Below are 18679 nucleotides of genomic sequence, written 5' to 3' on the forward strand. Positions count from 1 at the left end.
CATCAAACCAACACTTCCACCATTCTCCACAACTCCTTCCCTGCCAATCCCCATTGGTGCCACCATGAATGGTGTTCCTCTGTGTTTCACTTTCCAGTTCGGGACCCGTGAGCCAGATCCACCCAGAGGAGATAGCATTTGATCCTAGAAACTGATCAATTTCCTAATATCAAGACTATACTTTTAACTTTACTGCTTTTACTTAACATTTCCTTAATGAGTAGTAATTTTGTCAAATGGTGCAAGTTTAATGATTATATAAAGACATAGTAAATGTATTGATAACATACCATGTGTTAAGTAAAGTTATGATTTTTGTATTGGGAGTTTGTATCAGAGTTTAAGACATTGGCAGAATTTAGAACATATTTCCAATGCCATATAGCTGACTGTACAATCATCTGCTTGGTTGGCCTTAGAAAATGAGTAGGTTATAGACCCAGTCAGTAATTTTTAACCATTTAATTGAAAGTATTGTTTGACTTGTAAATGAAAAATGTCTCAGCTTATCATAACTCAATGTATTAGTCAGTTATTCTTTAGTTTTTACAAAAAAAGTGATGTAATATTGCAGGTTCATGAGAATAGGTTTAATTCAAAGAACTACTACTGTAGGTCTTTAAAGACCTACAGTAGTAGTTCTCGTCTTGTGCTTTGAATTTTGGTGCTGGAACTTGCTTTGTGCCTTTGAATAATAATTGCGATATGACAACACTTGTAATATTTATTTCTCATGAAATACCTCATGGCGAATGAGATTCAAACTCACACAAATGTAGAAAATGTCTCTCTTTAATCTTTGATTCACATGCAGAAAAAGAAAAAAAAGACCAGTGCAAATACTGCACTGAGAATAGTCCACATATGGACTGAAACATCTGTCTTCTCTGCATGAATGCCATCCCTTTCACCAAGTCCATTTTTAATTCCATAATGGGTCTCACATTTACAAATCCTTTATAGACACTGCCTTGTGTTACTAGCTTTTGAAGTTAGTGCTAAGTTACTGTGAACACTTACTACAATATAAATAGTGTTGAATGATGTTGTTTTGTAGCATTTAAAGGGGCAGTAAACGATTTTAATCCAATCCCCTTTTAGTAAAATTCTGCGAATATTTACTCACGGTTTGCTAGCTTTCGGTTCTCTGTGAGCGCCGCAAAGAAATCCTGGCTCTTGAAATTGAAATCAGAAAATGGTGAGGACCACACAACACTGTGTGCAGTTTGTAAACATCGCTCCCCGACACCTCAGGAGACGTGCTAGCGACAGACGCTATAGCTAAGGGGTTTTGGACTCATGGTTAATGCATCTGTCTCCCATACCTGAGGCCCGACCAGTGAAGGGAAAACATCATCATCAACAGCAACAAAGAGAGAAAGATAATCTTTCTCCAAAATCGCTTACTGCCCCTTTAAATAGAACGTGTGGCATGTTGCCACAACTTAACAGGAAATAATCACAATTGGTCAGATGCCGTTGAGCCTTTAAAGCATCAGCGCTTTTCACTGGAAAAGTATTTCTGTTCATTTACTTATCGTTGTGCCAGTGTCACTCAGAAGACTGTCCACAGGACAGCCTTTCTGGGTTTTAATAAGTTGACCAGTGCGGATCTTTCTGCGTGGCATTTGCATGTTCTTGCCGTGTTTTTGTGGGTTTCCTCTCACAGTGTTAAGACATACAGGTCAGATGGACTATGATTGTAAGTGTAAGTGAGTGTGTGTGTGTGTATGTGTGTTATGTTTTAGTTCCTGTACACCCAGTCCCAATCATAGACTGGCAGGACTGTACCCTTTTTCTCACCCAGTGCATGCTGGAATAGGTTCCTACGGCTGCAGAGGACAAGCCAATACGGAAAAATAGATGGATTTCTGTAATGTATGCGATCAAGGAATATTGGGTGTTACAATAAATGAAGTTACGAAAATTAAGTGGCCAGCCAAATGTCAATCATTTTGGTTGTAATACTAATATGCAGTGGATTACTCAGGTTGATCCTGCTGCTCTGGCTCCGTGTCTGTTTCTGCCTCAATCTCAGTGTCCTCCTCTGGCTGCTGTTGTTGTTGTTGTTGAGGGTTCTGGATGAGTCCTCCTTCCTGTGCTGTGTTGTAGGAGCCACAGCCGCTGCACTTCATGCCCAGCACATGGAAAGGCACCGTGCAGTGAGCTTGGCAGTCATTACAAATAATCTGTAGTCAGGACAAAAAAAGGTAATGATTACATGTAAAGTTATCCAATTGGTTGATTACTCATAAGAGTCACAATACATTATACAATGTCTAAAAATAACAATATGATCAATCAGTAATTCAACCCTTCTTTTAACATAATACAAATATTACAAATGCATTTTGCAGTATTCTATGAGGTCTTACTTTGACAGTAGCACCCTGGTATTCAGTGGGCATGGGAGACTGAGCAATCTCTATGTCTATCTGATCCCAGTGGTCCACCATGTTCCAGGCAGAGTGCATACACAGAGGGCAGCGATATGCTCTAAAACAAACAAGGACAAATTACATTTAATTGGAAGGTGTAACTCCTTTACATGCACCTCAGTGACCAGGTTATTCAGAAAAGCAAGGTTACGCAGGAAACTGGCAAATGTATTTACATGCACTTTAGTATCCTGGTTCCTGTGAATCTGCACATACACGCAGCAGGTTTGTAATCAGGTTTGTCATCTCCTCGAGATCTTACTTTGAAACCATTACATATTCAAACTGTGGTGATAGACACTGCAACGCTGCTTTCAGACTTTTCCCTGTGTGTGTGTGTGTGTGTGTGTGTGTGTGTGTGTGTGCTGGAACAGTACAGTGGGGGAGGACAGAGACAAACAGGCAGAGTGGAGCCTTTAATAAGACTATATTTATTAAACTAAAAAATTACCAGGAAAAAGAACTAATGAGACATACCCTGTTCTGACCATGTCATCAAAGCAGGTCCTGCAGAGAAGAAACCAACACATACATTGTTACTTTTATGTCATAACAGATCTTTATATCTTCATATTATAACTTATTAAGGATGACCAACTAGAGTTACTCAAGGATTATGTGGGGTTTGAAAATAAAACATTTTAATTAGTTTACATCAACTGTATTTTACCATATTTTCAATTCTCTTTAACTTTGTAATTATTTGTAACATACCTATTCTCTTTTTTTCCAGATACTATCATTGTACTATTTGATGTTTTAGAAATATAGTGTATGGTGTAATCAATCTTTATTGGGACCTGTCAGGCCATTGTCAGAGATTCTTGTATTGAGTCGTACTTGTGTAAAAGATGGCCACAGGGCAGAACGTGAGCTCCGATTCTGGATGTGTGAATATCCTGTGCATACAAAGGAAGACCATGTCAAATTGAAGAGAAACCAAAGCAATAACAAAAACTGAATAAAAATCCATCATCCCTCTATAAACTATCTCCTAATGTATTATATGTTTTATTACCTCCATACACACCGGGCAGTTCTGCCTTGACACATTTTCAACACACTGAAACATAAAATATAATTAGAGATAAAGGTGGTGATGATACTTTTGGGGGGAAAAAATGAGTGCATCAGAAACAGGTGCATCCTGCACCAATTTAATAATCACCTTGTGGTTTCCTCGAAGATCCTTGGCTAAACACAGATTGCACTTGTCACAATGGAAATACTTCTCCCTGGGCCCAATCCTGTAGGGCCCAAAACACAGTGCCACTTATACAGGTGCCAATCACATCATGCATGAGTAACATGTGAATGGATTCTAGATGATGGCACCCTAACACTGATTTGTGAGTAACAATACATGGAAGCAAAAACAAAAACCAAAACTTACAGTCCTTGCAAAAAACAATAATCGTCAGGTGGTTGTAATGTTTAACAACCACCATGTTTACGGTGAGTGAACGCTGGCGTATCTGGCTGCCGCTGCTCACCGGACTTTTGACTTTTGTTTAATTTAAATTAGTTGCACCGCCTACAAATTGTGTTCACTATGCTCGGCAAATGTTGATTCTTATATTGTTGGAGTGATTATCTTCTGCCATTGCCGTTGTGGCATTTGCTGTATACTGTATCTTCGGCAATACTCTCGGCTTAACTTGCTACTGATAGCGTCCACGTCAGCTGTGAACACTGCCTTTTTTCTGCCTGCTGTTGGATTTTTTCGCGAGCCAACAACATCACCGAAACTGCAATATGTGGACGTTGAAACTGCTGCTTTGGATTATCCTGCTTATCACTGTCAAAACAGCCATTCCACGGCTGCCCTACTCGGCAGCGGAACTCCACCGGATTCGATCCCGCTCCGTGGCTCCTTCCTGCCTCCTCAGCCATCGTGACATTCTTCGCCGACCAAAATACATCCACCGCGGATCCCGTAGGAACTTCTCCAACAATAACTCCAACTCCATCAGCTCCATTTGGTCCACTGGCTCTCGCAAACCCCACAACACCGGCAGAGTTGCTGACCAGAGTGTACTTTCTCCACTGCTAACTGACCCTGCTGTTCTCTCTAATGGATCCAAATTTGCACTCTTCAATGTCCGATCTCTCACCAACAAAGCCCCTCTAATCTACGACATCATCTCGGATTCAAAACTTGACTTTCTGTGTCTTACTGAGACCTGGCAACAGCCTGATGATTACTTTCACCTCAACCACGCACTATCTCCTGAGTTTGTTTACATCTGCAAACCCCGTTCTTCCGGGAGAGGAGGTGGTCTCGCACCGATCTATTGCGAGAAGCTCAAAATCTCGTCAGTCTCACTCACACAGCCGTCCTCCTTCGAAATCCTGACACAACTTATGAAATATCAACATATAGAGTAGTATGGCATCCGACTTAAAATGGTCTTGACCTTGAGACATTTTTACTTTAGTTTCTATTATTAGTATGGAAAAATAAGACTACAAGTATAAAAAGATTTGTAACGAACCATACAGAATAACAAGTATTCTCTGAAAGCTACTATTACTCACCTGCATATTCCACAGGGTTGACAGTGGTACTGCTTCTTATCCTTGTCGAACAAGTGGCAAACGTCACAGTAATACTCCCCAAACTGCACTTGACACTGCTGGCAATTCTGCTGGGCCTAAAAAAGCGGTAATTTAACATTTGCAACTTTGATTTATTAAGTGAACTGACCACTACATGCACAACTACAACATAAACACCAAGGGGAACTGACATTTAAGATCACTGTCAGTACAGTTGGAATATACTGAGTGCAGCTGATTTTCCAGTTACCTGCTGCACTGCCTGACACTCAGAGCACTGCACCTCTCTGACTTTAAAACGATCCATTTGGTGGTTTTCCTCTGCATCATGGCACAGCCGACACACATACAGTTTACCACAGCAAGGAGCCTGCAGTGCATAGAAATGTGATTACACAGGGAATGTGCAAATGAATGCTGGTCATATTCATATCAGAGGGAAAGATGATACCGTAGGCTAGAAATTAGGATAAGATAATGCTTTAATGGTGCTACTATGGGGACTGTGTTATTGCAGGAAAGGGGGATAGTAAAAATAGTAACAAAAGAAGAAGAAGTTATAAATACGTACAGGGCTCCAGACTACGACTTCCAGACAAACTATTCGGGCGTGCGACCTGCAAATGTGCAGACTTTTTTATTTGCGGTTTAACCGGAATGGCGCACTCTTTTATCCCTTTCACCGTCTGCGGCCCCGTCCAGACCGGACGTCTTTGTGTCGCTCCTCCCATCACCTCCACTCCAAGCGTCGCACCTCGCCGGCCTGTTCCGTGAGCTTGACTGATGTCGGTGCGCTTGCGAAGGCGTTACAGAACAGCAGCAATGTGGGGTGGTGATTGAATATCATAATTTCACTTATTTATAAGGCATTGAGGGTCAAAGGTGTGTACACAATATCCACCCTTTTACATGAAAACCTATGGGAAGCGACCGCATAGCGGAACAAAAGTGGCCTCTAAAAAAGTAGATAGTGAAAATGACTGAGATTAATTTTTTTTTTTGCATTAATCCCTGCTACCGTCTCACTCAACAATGGCAAAATATAATCATTGGCCCTTTTTCCTCAATCAATTCAATTAAATTGTGACATTGTGAACTTAAGACAAAACAGCACACGTTCTGTAAGTCGTCTATTCATTACCAAAACATTTATCAATAATACAGTTAAAATGGGCGAAAATGAAGATAATTGCGTTGCAGGTCGATTTTTAAGGTGTGCCCCTAAATTTTTCTGCTTGTGCCCCTAAAATTTTCCATGAAGGGGCTACAGCGCTCCTAGTAAAAAAAAGTTAGTCTGGAGCCCTGGACGTACACATGCAATATAAACACAACAAAGTATATTTAAAAAAAAAATAGAAATATATCGCCATTAGACCTATATATATTGCACATTAGACCATGCAATTGAAAAAGATAAGAAGTGAGTGTTGTGCAGTTAAATTAAGAAAAAAAAGCTGCAACTATTAAAAGCGTATTGAAAAAGGTCTGCTAAGAGTTTAAGTGCCTTTTTAAACGCATACGTTGGTGTCCAAAAGTCTGAGACCACTTTGCCAGATGTCAAAGTGGTCTCAGACACACACACACATGACTGAGATGGTGAGTGATAAGCTAACTGAATAGATCACCCGATACCGACCCAACTCTAAAACCCTTGTCATTTCATTACTGTTGTGCCGCTGACACATAAGAACCATGTACGACACGAACGTATGTGCCATGACGATACGGTTGTAACAGATCGTGTTTAAGCAACTAACTGACGTTAGCTAACTGTGAGTGGCTGCTACCAGAGTTGTCCAGTGGCACCACGCGTCACGGCAGAGTAAGAGAGTTAGACACAATAAACACCGCTATGCCTCCACCTTTCATGTGAGGCAAATATGTACATTAAGTTTCAGAGAGTAAACTCACTTTCATCAAGCAGCTTCGTACATAATGCTCACAGCCTGCAGTGCCAGCCATGTTTTCTTCGATTTGGTCTCTTCTTCGCGTCCAATACGAGGCTGTCCGATTTTCTTCTTCGTCGGTGTTTGACGGCACAGATTTTAGCAACACTGCCCCCATTGGGTGTTTGAGACATCTACCAGACCCAAGGCGCAAATTGCCTAATGCTGCCTGTGGCAGTATTCCACAATTTTCCGCTGTTCAATATTTGGGATTTTCAAATCAAATAATTTTTGAGGTGGACCTTTGTAGCACACAAATTGCACTAACACAAACCTTTAGCAGTATGATGATTTAATATATCCCTACGTATTTAGTATTGCGTCGAATAAAGGTCAGTCGCGTTTTAATACGACGCAGTAATTACTGATTTCTCGTCATTTTTTTTTTTTTTTACAATTTTTCTGTCCTATCCTTCAAGAATTTACAATATCGCCTTCTCCCAGATCCAATGATACGTTTTTATTAAGATAACTGGCGTCTGAATTTACAACGGCGCCGCTGGTGTAGTGGTATCATGCAAGATTCCCATTCTTGCGACCCGGGTTCGATTCCCGGGCGGCGCACGTATTTTGTTCACGGTAAACGTAGCACTGAAATGTTTAAACGTATGAAATATCACGCAACTATCATTTTAAAATGGTTGTTACAAAAAACAATATACAATTTTGTCATTTCCTATTTCCAACGTTTTAGTACTTTTGGTCAGTCAAGCTATGAATAGAAATTAGCAAACACAATATCATTATGTCTGTTATGCAAGGCTGGCAGCAATTGGCTATATTTGCAGCTTTTGCAGATATGGAGGCACATCTTTGTGTGTGTGTGTGTGTGGGAAAAAAGAGCGCTTAATTTTGGCTTTATTTCAGCGCGCAGGTTGACGCTGCTGACGCTGCTCCTCCGCCATCTTCAACTTCCTATTGTTTGCATCAGACGGAGGCTGTCTGCGGTGTGTATGTGTGTGCGAGAGAGAGAGAGAGAGAGAGAGAGAGAGAGAGAGGGGGGAGCAGAGCAGAATCGGCCACTGATCTGTCATTTAATAGTTGATATAGCCTTTACGTTCACAGTTGCTCAAGGTTAGCGCAAAGAAAGTGTATGTCATCGGATTAAAGACCAATTCGGACGCGACCACAGAACCTTGATGATGGAGGACGATCAACCCAAAACCTTGTGAGTAACTGCGGCCCTGACTACGTGCTGGAATGGGCAGGCTCTGTGTAGCTACGGCGCGTCCGAATTGTTTCCACGTTGTTGTTTCAATTTGACTGTAAAACCACGTAAACGTAGAGCCACAGGGACATTGAATTCGCAATTGGCCGTTGTTTGGACAATGCACAGTTTGCAAAAGCAGTAAATCGAGGACGATTTCGGACATGAACGCAGCGCTCTGTTTGATTCAGCCGTATAAATAGACGGAATCGCAACTCGTTTGAAAATGAAACGGAGGGGCTAGTCAATGCTAGCTACCATTAGCTGGAGATGCGAACGCAACTAGCCTGCCGCCTCTTCTAAAATGCGCACGTATTCGTTGAGCTGTTGCTTTATTCTCACAAGCAGACTTGCTCTGTCTTATCAATGGACATGAATTATCTAGCCCCAAGGTTGTTATTCTATAAAACACCGTTAGCTGCAAACCCCTTTGCATGAGGCCCGTTTGAGCCGGCTAGCGTTATCTTTAGCTAGCCGGTTCGAGCGTTGACGAGCCACGTCAACGCTCGAAGAGACGGTACAGGGCAGCACCTGTAAAGGGTCGACCACACTTGAGCTGTCTGTGTAAAATGGAGACTTTTTCCCAGTCGCATTTAGTCAACAATTATTGATGATTTTAATGCGAAAATATGGAATTGTTGTGGGTTACCGCTAGCCCAGTTAACTAGCCTTTGTCTGCATGCTACTTCCTGTTTCCTCATCTCTCTCCTTGTCTGCAGGTATGTGGGGAATCTGTCCAGGGATGTCACCGAGCCCCTCATCCTGCAGGTCTTCACACAGATAGGACCCTGCAAGAGCTGTAAAATGATAGTCGATGTGAGTGTTATCCCCTTGTCTGGCATACATTGTTTGACAGTAGGAAATTGCATTCAACGATGACCCTGAGAGATAGTGGTGCCTCAATGTGCATATGTGCTTGGTATTGATTCTCCTCTCACAGTCTGTTATATCAGGTTGTATGTGTCAAAATACAGTAGATGACTCTCGGCCATGAGTGATTAAATTGTCGCCTTTGCTGTGAACTTAATATCAGTCTTGTTTTCACATTGACAGACAGCTGGAAATGATCCATACTGCTTTGTGGAGTTCTATGACCACAGGCATGCTGCTGCCTCATTGGCAGCCATGAATGGAAGGAAAATAATGGGTAAGGTAAGCTATCGTATCTACAGGGTGAGTGGGGATGGGTTGGCTTTGGGTGTGGGAATTTAGGTTGAGTGACTTTGTATATTGAAAGGGGGAAAAATTGAGCTGCTACCATTCATATTCCAATACATGGATAAGGTTTTCCCATCTGATGAATAGGAAGCTCTTGTAGCCATGGTACAAATCAGATCATGAACACTGCCAAAAGGTTACCACAACTGATTGGTTCCATCTTCTTAAACCTAGTGGTCTTGAAATAAATGAAACTGGTGTGGAGGAGCATTGACGATATGAGACTTGAATGGGTAAAGCAAATTTAGGTTTTGCGAAGAAGAAATAAATGGCGGCAATATAATGTAGCGGGCCGCTGAACTAGCCAGTGCAGGACTTTCAATAAAATGTTCAAAACCATGTAAGCCACATGGGAAAATGGCAAAACACAGAAGTCAGTTAATCTAGAACAACATAAAAACCATTAACATTTTAACCTCCAACATTTAAAAGACCACAGGGGCCTCATAAAAGAATATTTGAGTGGCGCTGGATAGTGTAATAATGAGTTGAGCTATTGTACTCGGTGCTTGGACAAACTGGCTTATGTCCCTCATTAAAATCTTTCAGCAATGCATTAATGCCCCCTCCCAATTATACCATGGTTTTACTCTTTTGGGCGAGAAAATTCATGCGGCCTGTTATAAAATTGTTTGAGTCACACATGGTAGGCCAGTTGCAGTGCATTTTGAATTAAGTTAATTGAGGTTTGATGGCAAGATAAACTTTCTTGCACAATGCCGCTTGACGTACACAGGACAGAAATGAGAGAAAAGGCACCATATCATGTGAAATGAGTAGTACATTGATACGTCAGCCCTTGTCCTACACCCTCATAGTGGAAATGACAGTGTTTTACTGTAAGTGATGTAAACATACCCCACCTGGCCTGCTTTTTCTCTGCCCCTCTACACAGGAGGTCAAAGTAAACTGGGCCACAACGCCAACCAGCCAGAAAAAAGACACAAGTAGTAAGTACAAGTGCCTGTCAGTCAAGATAAACAGTAGATCGGCATTTTATTAAATACACCTAAAACTAATAGAGTTTAATACATTTCTTCAATACATCTTTTTAAAACTGTTTCAACACAAACTGAACATCATAACCGTAATTGAAGATTTACCAGAGGGCTGTTGTATTGCACTGAATTCATTTTAGCTAGATTAACCTTTTAATAAACTGCCAAATGCATGTATAATCAATGATATTGATACTTTTTACAATCGCAGGCAAATATTTATATGGTACATATGCTTACATACATTCTTGTGTAGTGCTAGTCATTTTAGTCTCTTGTCTGGAATGTGCGTTTTCTTTGGGGGGGGGGGCACAAATATTGTATTGTCACATGTCATGTCTATACTGTTTCTCCCCTATAGATCACTTTCATGTCTTTGTCGGAGACCTCAGCCCAGAAATAACTACAGACGACGTCAAAGCTGCCTTCGGTCCATTTGGCAGGATATCGTAAGTATAAAGCTAATATTTACTGACAAAGATTCTGACCTGTAATTTTTGGTCAGTTGATCGTCAGAAACTTTTTAAGCAAAAATGCCAAGCTTTTAGAGTCCAGCATCACATGGAGAAGAGATGTTTATCTCTGTTCTACCTCATTGTCCTGTGAATGTCTTCGGGAGTTTGACAGTTCTTTGGACAAAACATAATATTTAAATACCTCCCTATGGACTTTGGAAAATTGTGATTAATTGATAATGAATGTAATTGTTAGCTGCAGCCATACAAATATAATTAAATCAGAGATAGAAAATAGAAGCAGTATAGAAAACAACAATAAATAGAAACAATAGAATCATTTACTTCACTGTTTTTGATTGTTTTTGATTGTCTACTCACTTGAGTAGTACTAAATTCTGAAATTTTGTGGGCGGATGTAGGTAAATAATTGGCGGATCAATTTGATAACAAAATAGAAGTTTTGTTGGTTATTTAGTTGCAGGCCTAATTTCAATTTTAGAGGTCATTTTACACGTCCTACAGTGAAGCCTTTGTGTTATGCTGCATGTTTAGGCATGGGATTTTGACAGTATGCGTTTTCACGGTATCACGCAACTCTAAAATTTAAATAAATGCTGTCTCTTAAGTGTTATTGATGGTGATCTTTTGACTGCTCTGTACTGCTCGTGTGGAGAGAGTTGTTCTTCTGCAGTTTACGCGACCTTGGGGCTTCCACTGCACTTTTCGGTTCCTTAGTTAGGATATCATTTCCTGCTAGGCGTCCAGACCGTAGTCGGGAAGCGCCGTCCTCTTTGAACTTAAGGCACTGCATTTATTAGATTGAGACAGACTGCAACCGGCACCGCGCATTAGGTAGTCCCATCTCTATATTCTATATATATATATATATATCTCATATAAAACCGGGCAGTGCATTGGAATTAAAAGACATGAGTCAAGTGTGCGTTAGAGAATAAAGTGCTCATCCTGAGTTGGGACTGTGTGTGTGCTTTGTGCCGAGGGAACCCACTGAGGTAACGACACGCGTTACAACATTACATCGTAAACCTCTTTGTGAGTAGTCATTTTAACTTGGGGGGGACAGTTCATACCATCGGGACGGTATATTAGTGGTTTCGGAACCGTGACTTTTTGATACCGTGGTATACCTTGAAAGTGGAAACTGGCCCGTGCCTATTTGTGATGTATTCATGTTGCTATATTTGTCCACAGAGATGCTCGTGTTGTGAAAGATATGGCTACAGGGAAATCTAGGGGGTACGGCTTTGTGTCTTTCTTCAACAAATGGGTGAGTAGATATAGTTGTTGTAATGGTGGGGTTCATAAAGCATTTCCATAAAACACGCTCCAAAGAGCAGACACATTCTGCCTTGTTATATAAGAAAGACATTACACATTGGTTACTTCTTAATGGGGGTTCTGTGCTTCTAAATGGTGCATTTTAGATTTTACCCAACTGTATTCCAGCTTGATGAAATAACCAGATTCTTTCTTCATTTCAGGATGCAGAGAATGCCATTCAGCAGATGGGCGGTCAGTGGTTAGGAGGAAGACAGATTCGAACTAACTGGGCCACAAGGAAGCCCCCTGCCCCAAAGACCACTTATGAAAGTGCGTTGTCATAAATATGCAGTTTTTGTTTGCTATGGATGCTGGATTGTTCGAAAATATGTTAACAGCAGCAATGTCTTTGCATTTTCCTTCCAGGTAACTCCAAGCACCTATCATTTGATGAAGTAGTGAATCAGTCCAGTCCTAGTAACTGCACTGTATATTGTGGTGGAGTGAGCGCAGGACTGACAGGTGAGGAGAAGTATAAATACTAAAACCTTCACAGTGATGATGATACTGGTGGGTTAACGGATGGAAGCATTCTGTCAGTGAGGCCAAAACTAACAACGAACTTGTCCTATTAAGTTAAATCCATGTAGCTACATTTAATTCATCTCTGTCATAAGACTCTGTTGTTGTTAGGAAACAATCAAAAACACATAAAAGAGCCATATTATTTAGAGCTGAAAACTTGCTGGTCCAATCTCAACCAATTATCTGATAATAGGCAGGGTTTATAAAACGACATGGACAGAAGTGACTTTTGTAAACAACCAAGGCTGCTGCTGATGAACAAGCATTTGACAAAGTACCTGATATTTTCACATTTCTCCCACAAAACGGCAACACTCGTTCACAGACATTGTGGAATCATCATCACTGGCATCTCCTCTCTGTGTCTGTTGACATTTTCGCGTCCCTCAACAGACCTCATATGATCTGTTGCTATCCAATTGCGGCCGTTGGTAACGCCTCTTGGAAATCGAAAATAAACCGAGAGGTTCCAGACAAATACGCCAGGCTAGAAGAACGGATGAATGATGGCGAAACGGAGAGAGAATCTGACTGAAGAAGAGGCTTAAAAAAGCGAGACCTAAACTTATGTATGCCGCATTTCACCGAAAAAACCCAATGAAACGAGTTAAATGCAGGTTGTCATTTCACTGCAACAACATCGAGATACACAAGCATCTGAAACGTGGGCCCCCTGGAGTCATGGTGTCTACTCTGAATGAGTACGTTTTAGCGAGTTAAGCTAGTTGATACCCTGTAGATCTTTTATTTTCAATGACCGCCGGGTTCTTGCTTTAAAATTTGATTAGTCGACTACTAAAAATAACCTTAAGTTGCAGCCTTAATATTATTGCAATAGATAATATTATTACTTCATTTAAATAATTGCCAGTGTTATCTCTGTCATTCTCTGCAAAACTTAAGATACCAGCTGTCTACTCATTCTACTCACATTTAAAAGCCCTGTGGTGTTATCAGTAGATCCAAGATGCCAGTATAAAATGTTTCTCATACAGCAAATGTTTTTTTTGTCTTCATTACACGTCAGCCCAAACAGTTTGATTTCTGATGATCCTTTCTGTTTGGCTTTCAGAACAACTGATGAGACAGACTTTCTCCGCCTTTGGACAAATTATGGAAATCAGAGTTTTCCCAGATAAAGGCTATTCATTTGTGAGGTAGGTGGAGGTTTCACATTCTTGATCCAGTCTGTGGTCCTGTTGTCTTCATTCTAGATGAGATATATCCTGCTGTAGTAGATATATAATAGATATCCTGCTGAAGTCTGGATTTTCATTAATATATCATGTTCTTAGTTACATGTCCAGCATACTATACGTTCTATCCACATGCAGCATATTGGTTGCTGGTTATATAAATAATTTTGTGTTGATACATGGTCATATGTGACCGGTTAGAAGCACACATTGGAGAAGTATTAGTTCTGTACATGCGTACATACCAAGCAGCCATCTAATTAGTATTTATGCCTTTCTTGCAGTTTGCTAACAAATATCCAACGGTGCTTTGGTCACCACTGCTGAGTAAAAGGAAAATGAGGCTCTGTGTTTCCTTAGTCGTTCTTTCGCTTTATTTTTTGTCCAGGTTTAACTCCCACGAGTCAGCAGCCCATGCCATTGTGTCAGTGAATGGCACTTCAATAGAGGGCCACATAGTCAAATGCTACTGGGGTAAAGAGACCCCGGACATGATGAGCCCAATGCAGCAGATGCCTCTGCCACAGGTAAGAACATCATATACTGTAAACGCCGCATAAAATAATCACAATCTACTGACTTAGAAGAATGTAAGACAAGATGAAGATGACATCTTCCAGTTAGTCCTGCAGTGTCATGAGTCTGTAACATCAACATCAAGCAATTCAAACCATTGTTGACCATCACAATGAGAAGGTATTGTAAAGTAACAAGCATTTTGCATTTTTCTATAAGCATTCATAAAGCAGGCAATGTTTTTTTTAGTAAATTTCAATGGGTCACCAGTCAGGTGGAAGGTATTTTTAAATATAGAACTATTATTTTCAGTCGACAGATTGTTATTATAAATTTAATTTTGGCTTTTAAGCCATGCCCCTCTCTGTAACACACTCTGGGAAATTATCCCCTTTGTCTGGGCTTTAGCCCATTATTGCATCACATGCTGACCTAATATTTGTGCAGTCGGGTATCCATGTAGAAGGGGTTTGCTTTCATGAACCATGCTTAAGACATACTTTTTTTGCTAAACCCCACAGCAGAACAAGATGGGTTTTGCTGCAGCCCAGCCCTATGGCCAGTGGGGCCAGTGGTATGGCAACGGGCCCCAGATTAGCCAGTACGTCCCCAATGGGTGGCAGGTCCCCACCTACGGCGTCTACAGCCAGGCTTGGAACCAGCAGGGCTTCAAGTAAGTAGCACGGTGTGCAAAAGGCTACCCTTCACTGCCTCCTTCTACTCCAGCAACAGAGTTCCCCTTCAACATCGAGGCAGCGAGAACCAAGGAGGGAGCCATGACCTCCCTCCCCAAACCCCACCTCCCCCTCCCCCCACTCACCAGCCCCTCATCTCGCTCGTCTTGAGAAGATTGAGATATAAGCACACACACACACACACACACACACACACACACACACACACACACACACACACACACACACACACACACACACACACACACACACACACACACACACACACACACACACACACACACACACACACACACACACACACACACACACTGTCACTACAATTTTGTTGTTTATCATGTTTCAGTCTGTCATTACAGCTCGCTGTGCTCAGCACATCCTAATAATGTAATGTTATAGTTCATAACTGTTAACTATCCCCAAAATGATTGTACGGCTGCCTTAAACTAGCTAAAAGCGATTTTATTCATCTCAAGAAAATTAAAAGTAACTGATAGAATTTAGATGACTTGCTAAGGGCTCAGAACAAAGTTTCACCTAATGTCCACACCAAGGAAGTGTTTATTGATGACGAATGCAATTTCCCTTTTTGTACGATTGCCCACTGTGTAAGAACTGTGTTCTTTAAGGCTGTTCATTTGTTTTGTATGTCTAAATTCATGTCATAGCTTTTTACAGATTTTGCCTTTTGATTTCATTGATTTATTTTTACATATGCCTGAGAATTTGATCTGTACATGAATTTCAGTGGGACATTAAATATCATTTGTAGATTATCCAATTTTGTTTTTAGACAGCCTATGTGCAGTGATGCTTTGTACACCAAAGAATAATAAAGTAGAGGCCATGTGATGTTGACAGTGTAACATTCTTGGTGAACAGGTGTATGAAAAGGTTCTGTGCAAAGGTGTGAGGTAGATGTATGTGAAAGCAGTGTGTGTTTCTTCAATGCAGAGGTAGTACAGTACATGCAAAATACCTGAACAGGGGGCAGGCCTCTCTCGACTTGAAATTTCAAGATTCCACACTGAATGTAGAATTTAGTTTTACCAGATGAATAATGAAAGACTTAAAAAAAAAACCCATATGAATTAGGTGAGAATTTATGATATCTTTGTGGCCAAATGTCGAAGTGTAGCAAGGGAAATGAAGATAATTTACATGGATGTAAACAGTGACTATAGGCTGGTTACAGCTGAGGGTTTTTTTTTTTGTACGTGGTTATCAGCAGTTGGGAGGTGGGTAGAGGGAATATTTAGCTTGCTGTGCTTAGCCTTTATGCTTTTGGTCTGCTTGTCCACCCATGTTTAATCAAATGACACTTACCTTTGGCCCCTCCAAAGAGCCCTCCACTTTCTGTTGTTTCCCATTTTTTTCGCTAGCTTGATTTTTGCCCAGTCTGCTTCACCCTCAAAACCTCTGATAACTCTGTTTGCCACCTTGTTCTCATTCTAGCCTGTCCAGATTCTAGTAGCTCTAAAATAAACCGTCTCTTTGGCTCCCTTTCGCCTTGTCTCTTCTAACCTGCTGGCATTTTGTCTTTCTCTCCCTCTCTCTCTCTCTCTCTCTCTCTCTTTACCCCTTTTTTTTGCAGTCACTTACCGGCCAGTGCTGGGTGGACTGGCATGAGCGCCATCAGTAACGGTGGGGTTATGGAGCCTACACAGGGATTGAATGGGAGTATGCTAGCCAACCAGCCCGGTATGGGAGCCGCAGGATACCCCACACACTGATAAGTGGGCAGGGTGGGAGATTTGTCAACCATCAGCCTCTTATTGGCTGTACGGTGCCCCGCGGTGCTGTGTCACACCGCCTCCATTTGTGGCAGGACTAAGACTTTTACTGGGATGTGGAACCTAATGGGAAGGTTGGCATCTAAAGGAGATATTAATGGGATTTCATTGGGTGGGTTGCGGTAACGGGAGCCAAGGAAGAGCAATTTTGACCCACATGGGTATTTACATCCTTTGTGGAAGGACTGGCCAAGAACCAGGGCTCTTACCATTTTTAAGTTAACTGTAAATGAGTATAAAACTGTAAAGGAGAAACTTTTGGAAAAAACTTTTTTTTTTTTCGGGTTTTACAAATTGCTTCCATTTTCACATCTTTCCTCTCGGACAACCACAGAGGGGTTTGTCCTTTTTTTTTTTTTTTTTTTTTTTTTTTTTTTAAGTTTTGAGGCGTGCTAAGTTATGAACCTTAGTTATTATTTGAGGAATGGAAATATGTTCAATTTGTTCTCTTTTTCTCTTGGATGAAAATCAAGTGCAGGGATTGTTGACACTGCTGTTTCTCTGTAAGGGCAGATAAATATTGCACAGTTTTTTCCTCTCTTGTACATGGACAAATTTGACTACCAAGAGTTTCCTTTTTGCATTCCATTTCTCCTTCATATCTTTCAGACAGCCTCAAATCATTTCGCCACTTGTAAATAACCATTCATTCATTTGAAACCATGTAAGTAAAAAATGCTACTGTTAACTGTGGGTGCTTGCTCTCTTTTGTTTTGATGACTCGACAGTTAACTCCAACATTGTACGTAGCAGAGTGGCACTGTGAGATGTGACACTGGCACAGTGCAACACACATGATTCTTCCATGCAGGGATAAGACAGCATTGCCATGCAGTGCATACTTAAAATTTGACACAATTCAAATGTTAAAGGGTGATCTTGTTTGACACTTCTGATGTTTTTTAAATATCTATTGAAACGCCAGTATTTTATATCAACAATCTGAGTGGATTCAACCTTTACACTTGCTCTTTTTGCCTGAGAAATGGGGAGGCCATTGTAACTGTTGCCTTATAGAGCTGGTTTCTTTTAGCTGACAAGATCCTCTTTTTAATTAGGCAGTGCCTACAGACATTTTGAGACCCTTTTGTTTAGAACGGTGTTAGCCCTGAGAACTGATGACTCTGCTACTGTAATCAATGTTTTCTTGCTTTGTCCAATTAAAATGCTAATGCACATGAACTACACTGTGTTTTCCTTTTACTCATGTGTGGGTTGGTATTCTAGTAAACATTTATAGAAATTGTATTCAGAAATGGCCTGTCTAACCTGAGAGAACAGATTATTTCTATAACTGCCGACGGCTGTAAAAGACTACTCTTTACTGTTCAAGTAACATTACTCGGTACCAATGTGTACCTGAACATACGTTTCTCTATAAGTTGTAGGACACTACAGCAATGAACTGGTTTATGGTCCAAGACACATGGTTAAAAATAATCACGCATTCATTGTCACTGTTGATTATATACTGGCCAGTTTGTTTGGATTGATATCAGGCTATGGCCCAATTGCCGCTCTTTGCCTACGTCCTACACTTGTTCTCTACACTCTGTTTTGTGTACAGTGCATCCGGAAAGTATTCACATTCAGTCCAAGGTATTGTCTGTAGACCTCCGAGACAGGATTGTATCGAGACACAGATCTGCGGAGGGGCACAGAAAAATCTCTGCAGGATTGAAGGTCCCAATGAGCACAGTGGCCTCCATCATCCGTAAATTGAAGAAGTTAAGAAACCACCAGGAGTCTTCCTAGAGCTGGCCGCCCGGTCAAACTGAGCGATCGGGGG

At 41.0% G+C, this 18679-nt stretch overlaps 2 protein-coding genes and 1 non-coding gene across 4 annotated transcripts; 2 read left to right on the top strand and 1 right to left on the bottom strand.

Moving 5' to 3' along the window:
- Window positions 1-776: 776 nt before the first annotated feature.
- Window positions 777-7038, bottom strand: rchy1 (ring finger and CHY zinc finger domain containing 1). Its single transcript, XM_035638753.2, has 9 exons — window positions 6909-7038; window positions 5248-5367; window positions 4977-5092; window positions 3607-3685; window positions 3457-3501; window positions 3279-3337; window positions 2916-2945; window positions 2376-2496; window positions 777-2189 (listed from the first exon to the last, which is right to left on the bottom strand). Exons 1-9 carry the CDS (start codon window positions 6957-6959, stop codon window positions 1983-1985), a joined length of 828 nt encoding a protein of 275 aa, XP_035494646.1. The 5' UTR covers window positions 6960-7038; the 3' UTR covers window positions 777-1982.
- Window positions 7039-7436: 398 nt separating this feature from the next.
- On the top strand, window positions 7437-7507 carry trnag-ccc. The gene has a single exon. It is a non-coding gene; the product is annotated as a tRNA-Gly (tRNA).
- Window positions 7508-7891: 384 nt separating this feature from the next.
- Window positions 7892-18072, top strand: LOC118313369 (cytotoxic granule associated RNA binding protein TIA1). 2 transcript variants are annotated; one of them, XM_035638752.2, is made up of 12 exons: window positions 7892-8111; window positions 8870-8966; window positions 9204-9302; window positions 10264-10318; window positions 10728-10815; window positions 12037-12112; window positions 12327-12435; window positions 12532-12627; window positions 13763-13847; window positions 14275-14413; window positions 14927-15075; window positions 16692-18072. In XM_035638752.2, exons 1-12 carry the CDS (start codon window positions 8083-8085, stop codon window positions 16828-16830), a joined length of 1161 nt encoding a protein of 386 aa, XP_035494645.1. In that variant the 5' UTR covers window positions 7892-8082; the 3' UTR covers window positions 16831-18072. The 2 variants fall into 2 exon arrangements, with proteins under 2 accessions (XP_035494645.1, XP_035494644.1); XM_035638751.2 differs by having other exon boundaries at window positions 7894-8111; window positions 14924-15075.
- The last annotated feature ends 607 nt before the right edge of the window (window positions 18073-18679 follow it).

This window comes from Scophthalmus maximus, chromosome 3 (genome assembly GCF_022379125.1).
Source record: "Scophthalmus maximus strain ysfricsl-2021 chromosome 3, ASM2237912v1, whole genome shotgun sequence".
In the NCBI taxonomy this organism is placed as follows: Eukaryota; Metazoa; Chordata; class Actinopteri; order Pleuronectiformes; family Scophthalmidae; genus Scophthalmus; species Scophthalmus maximus.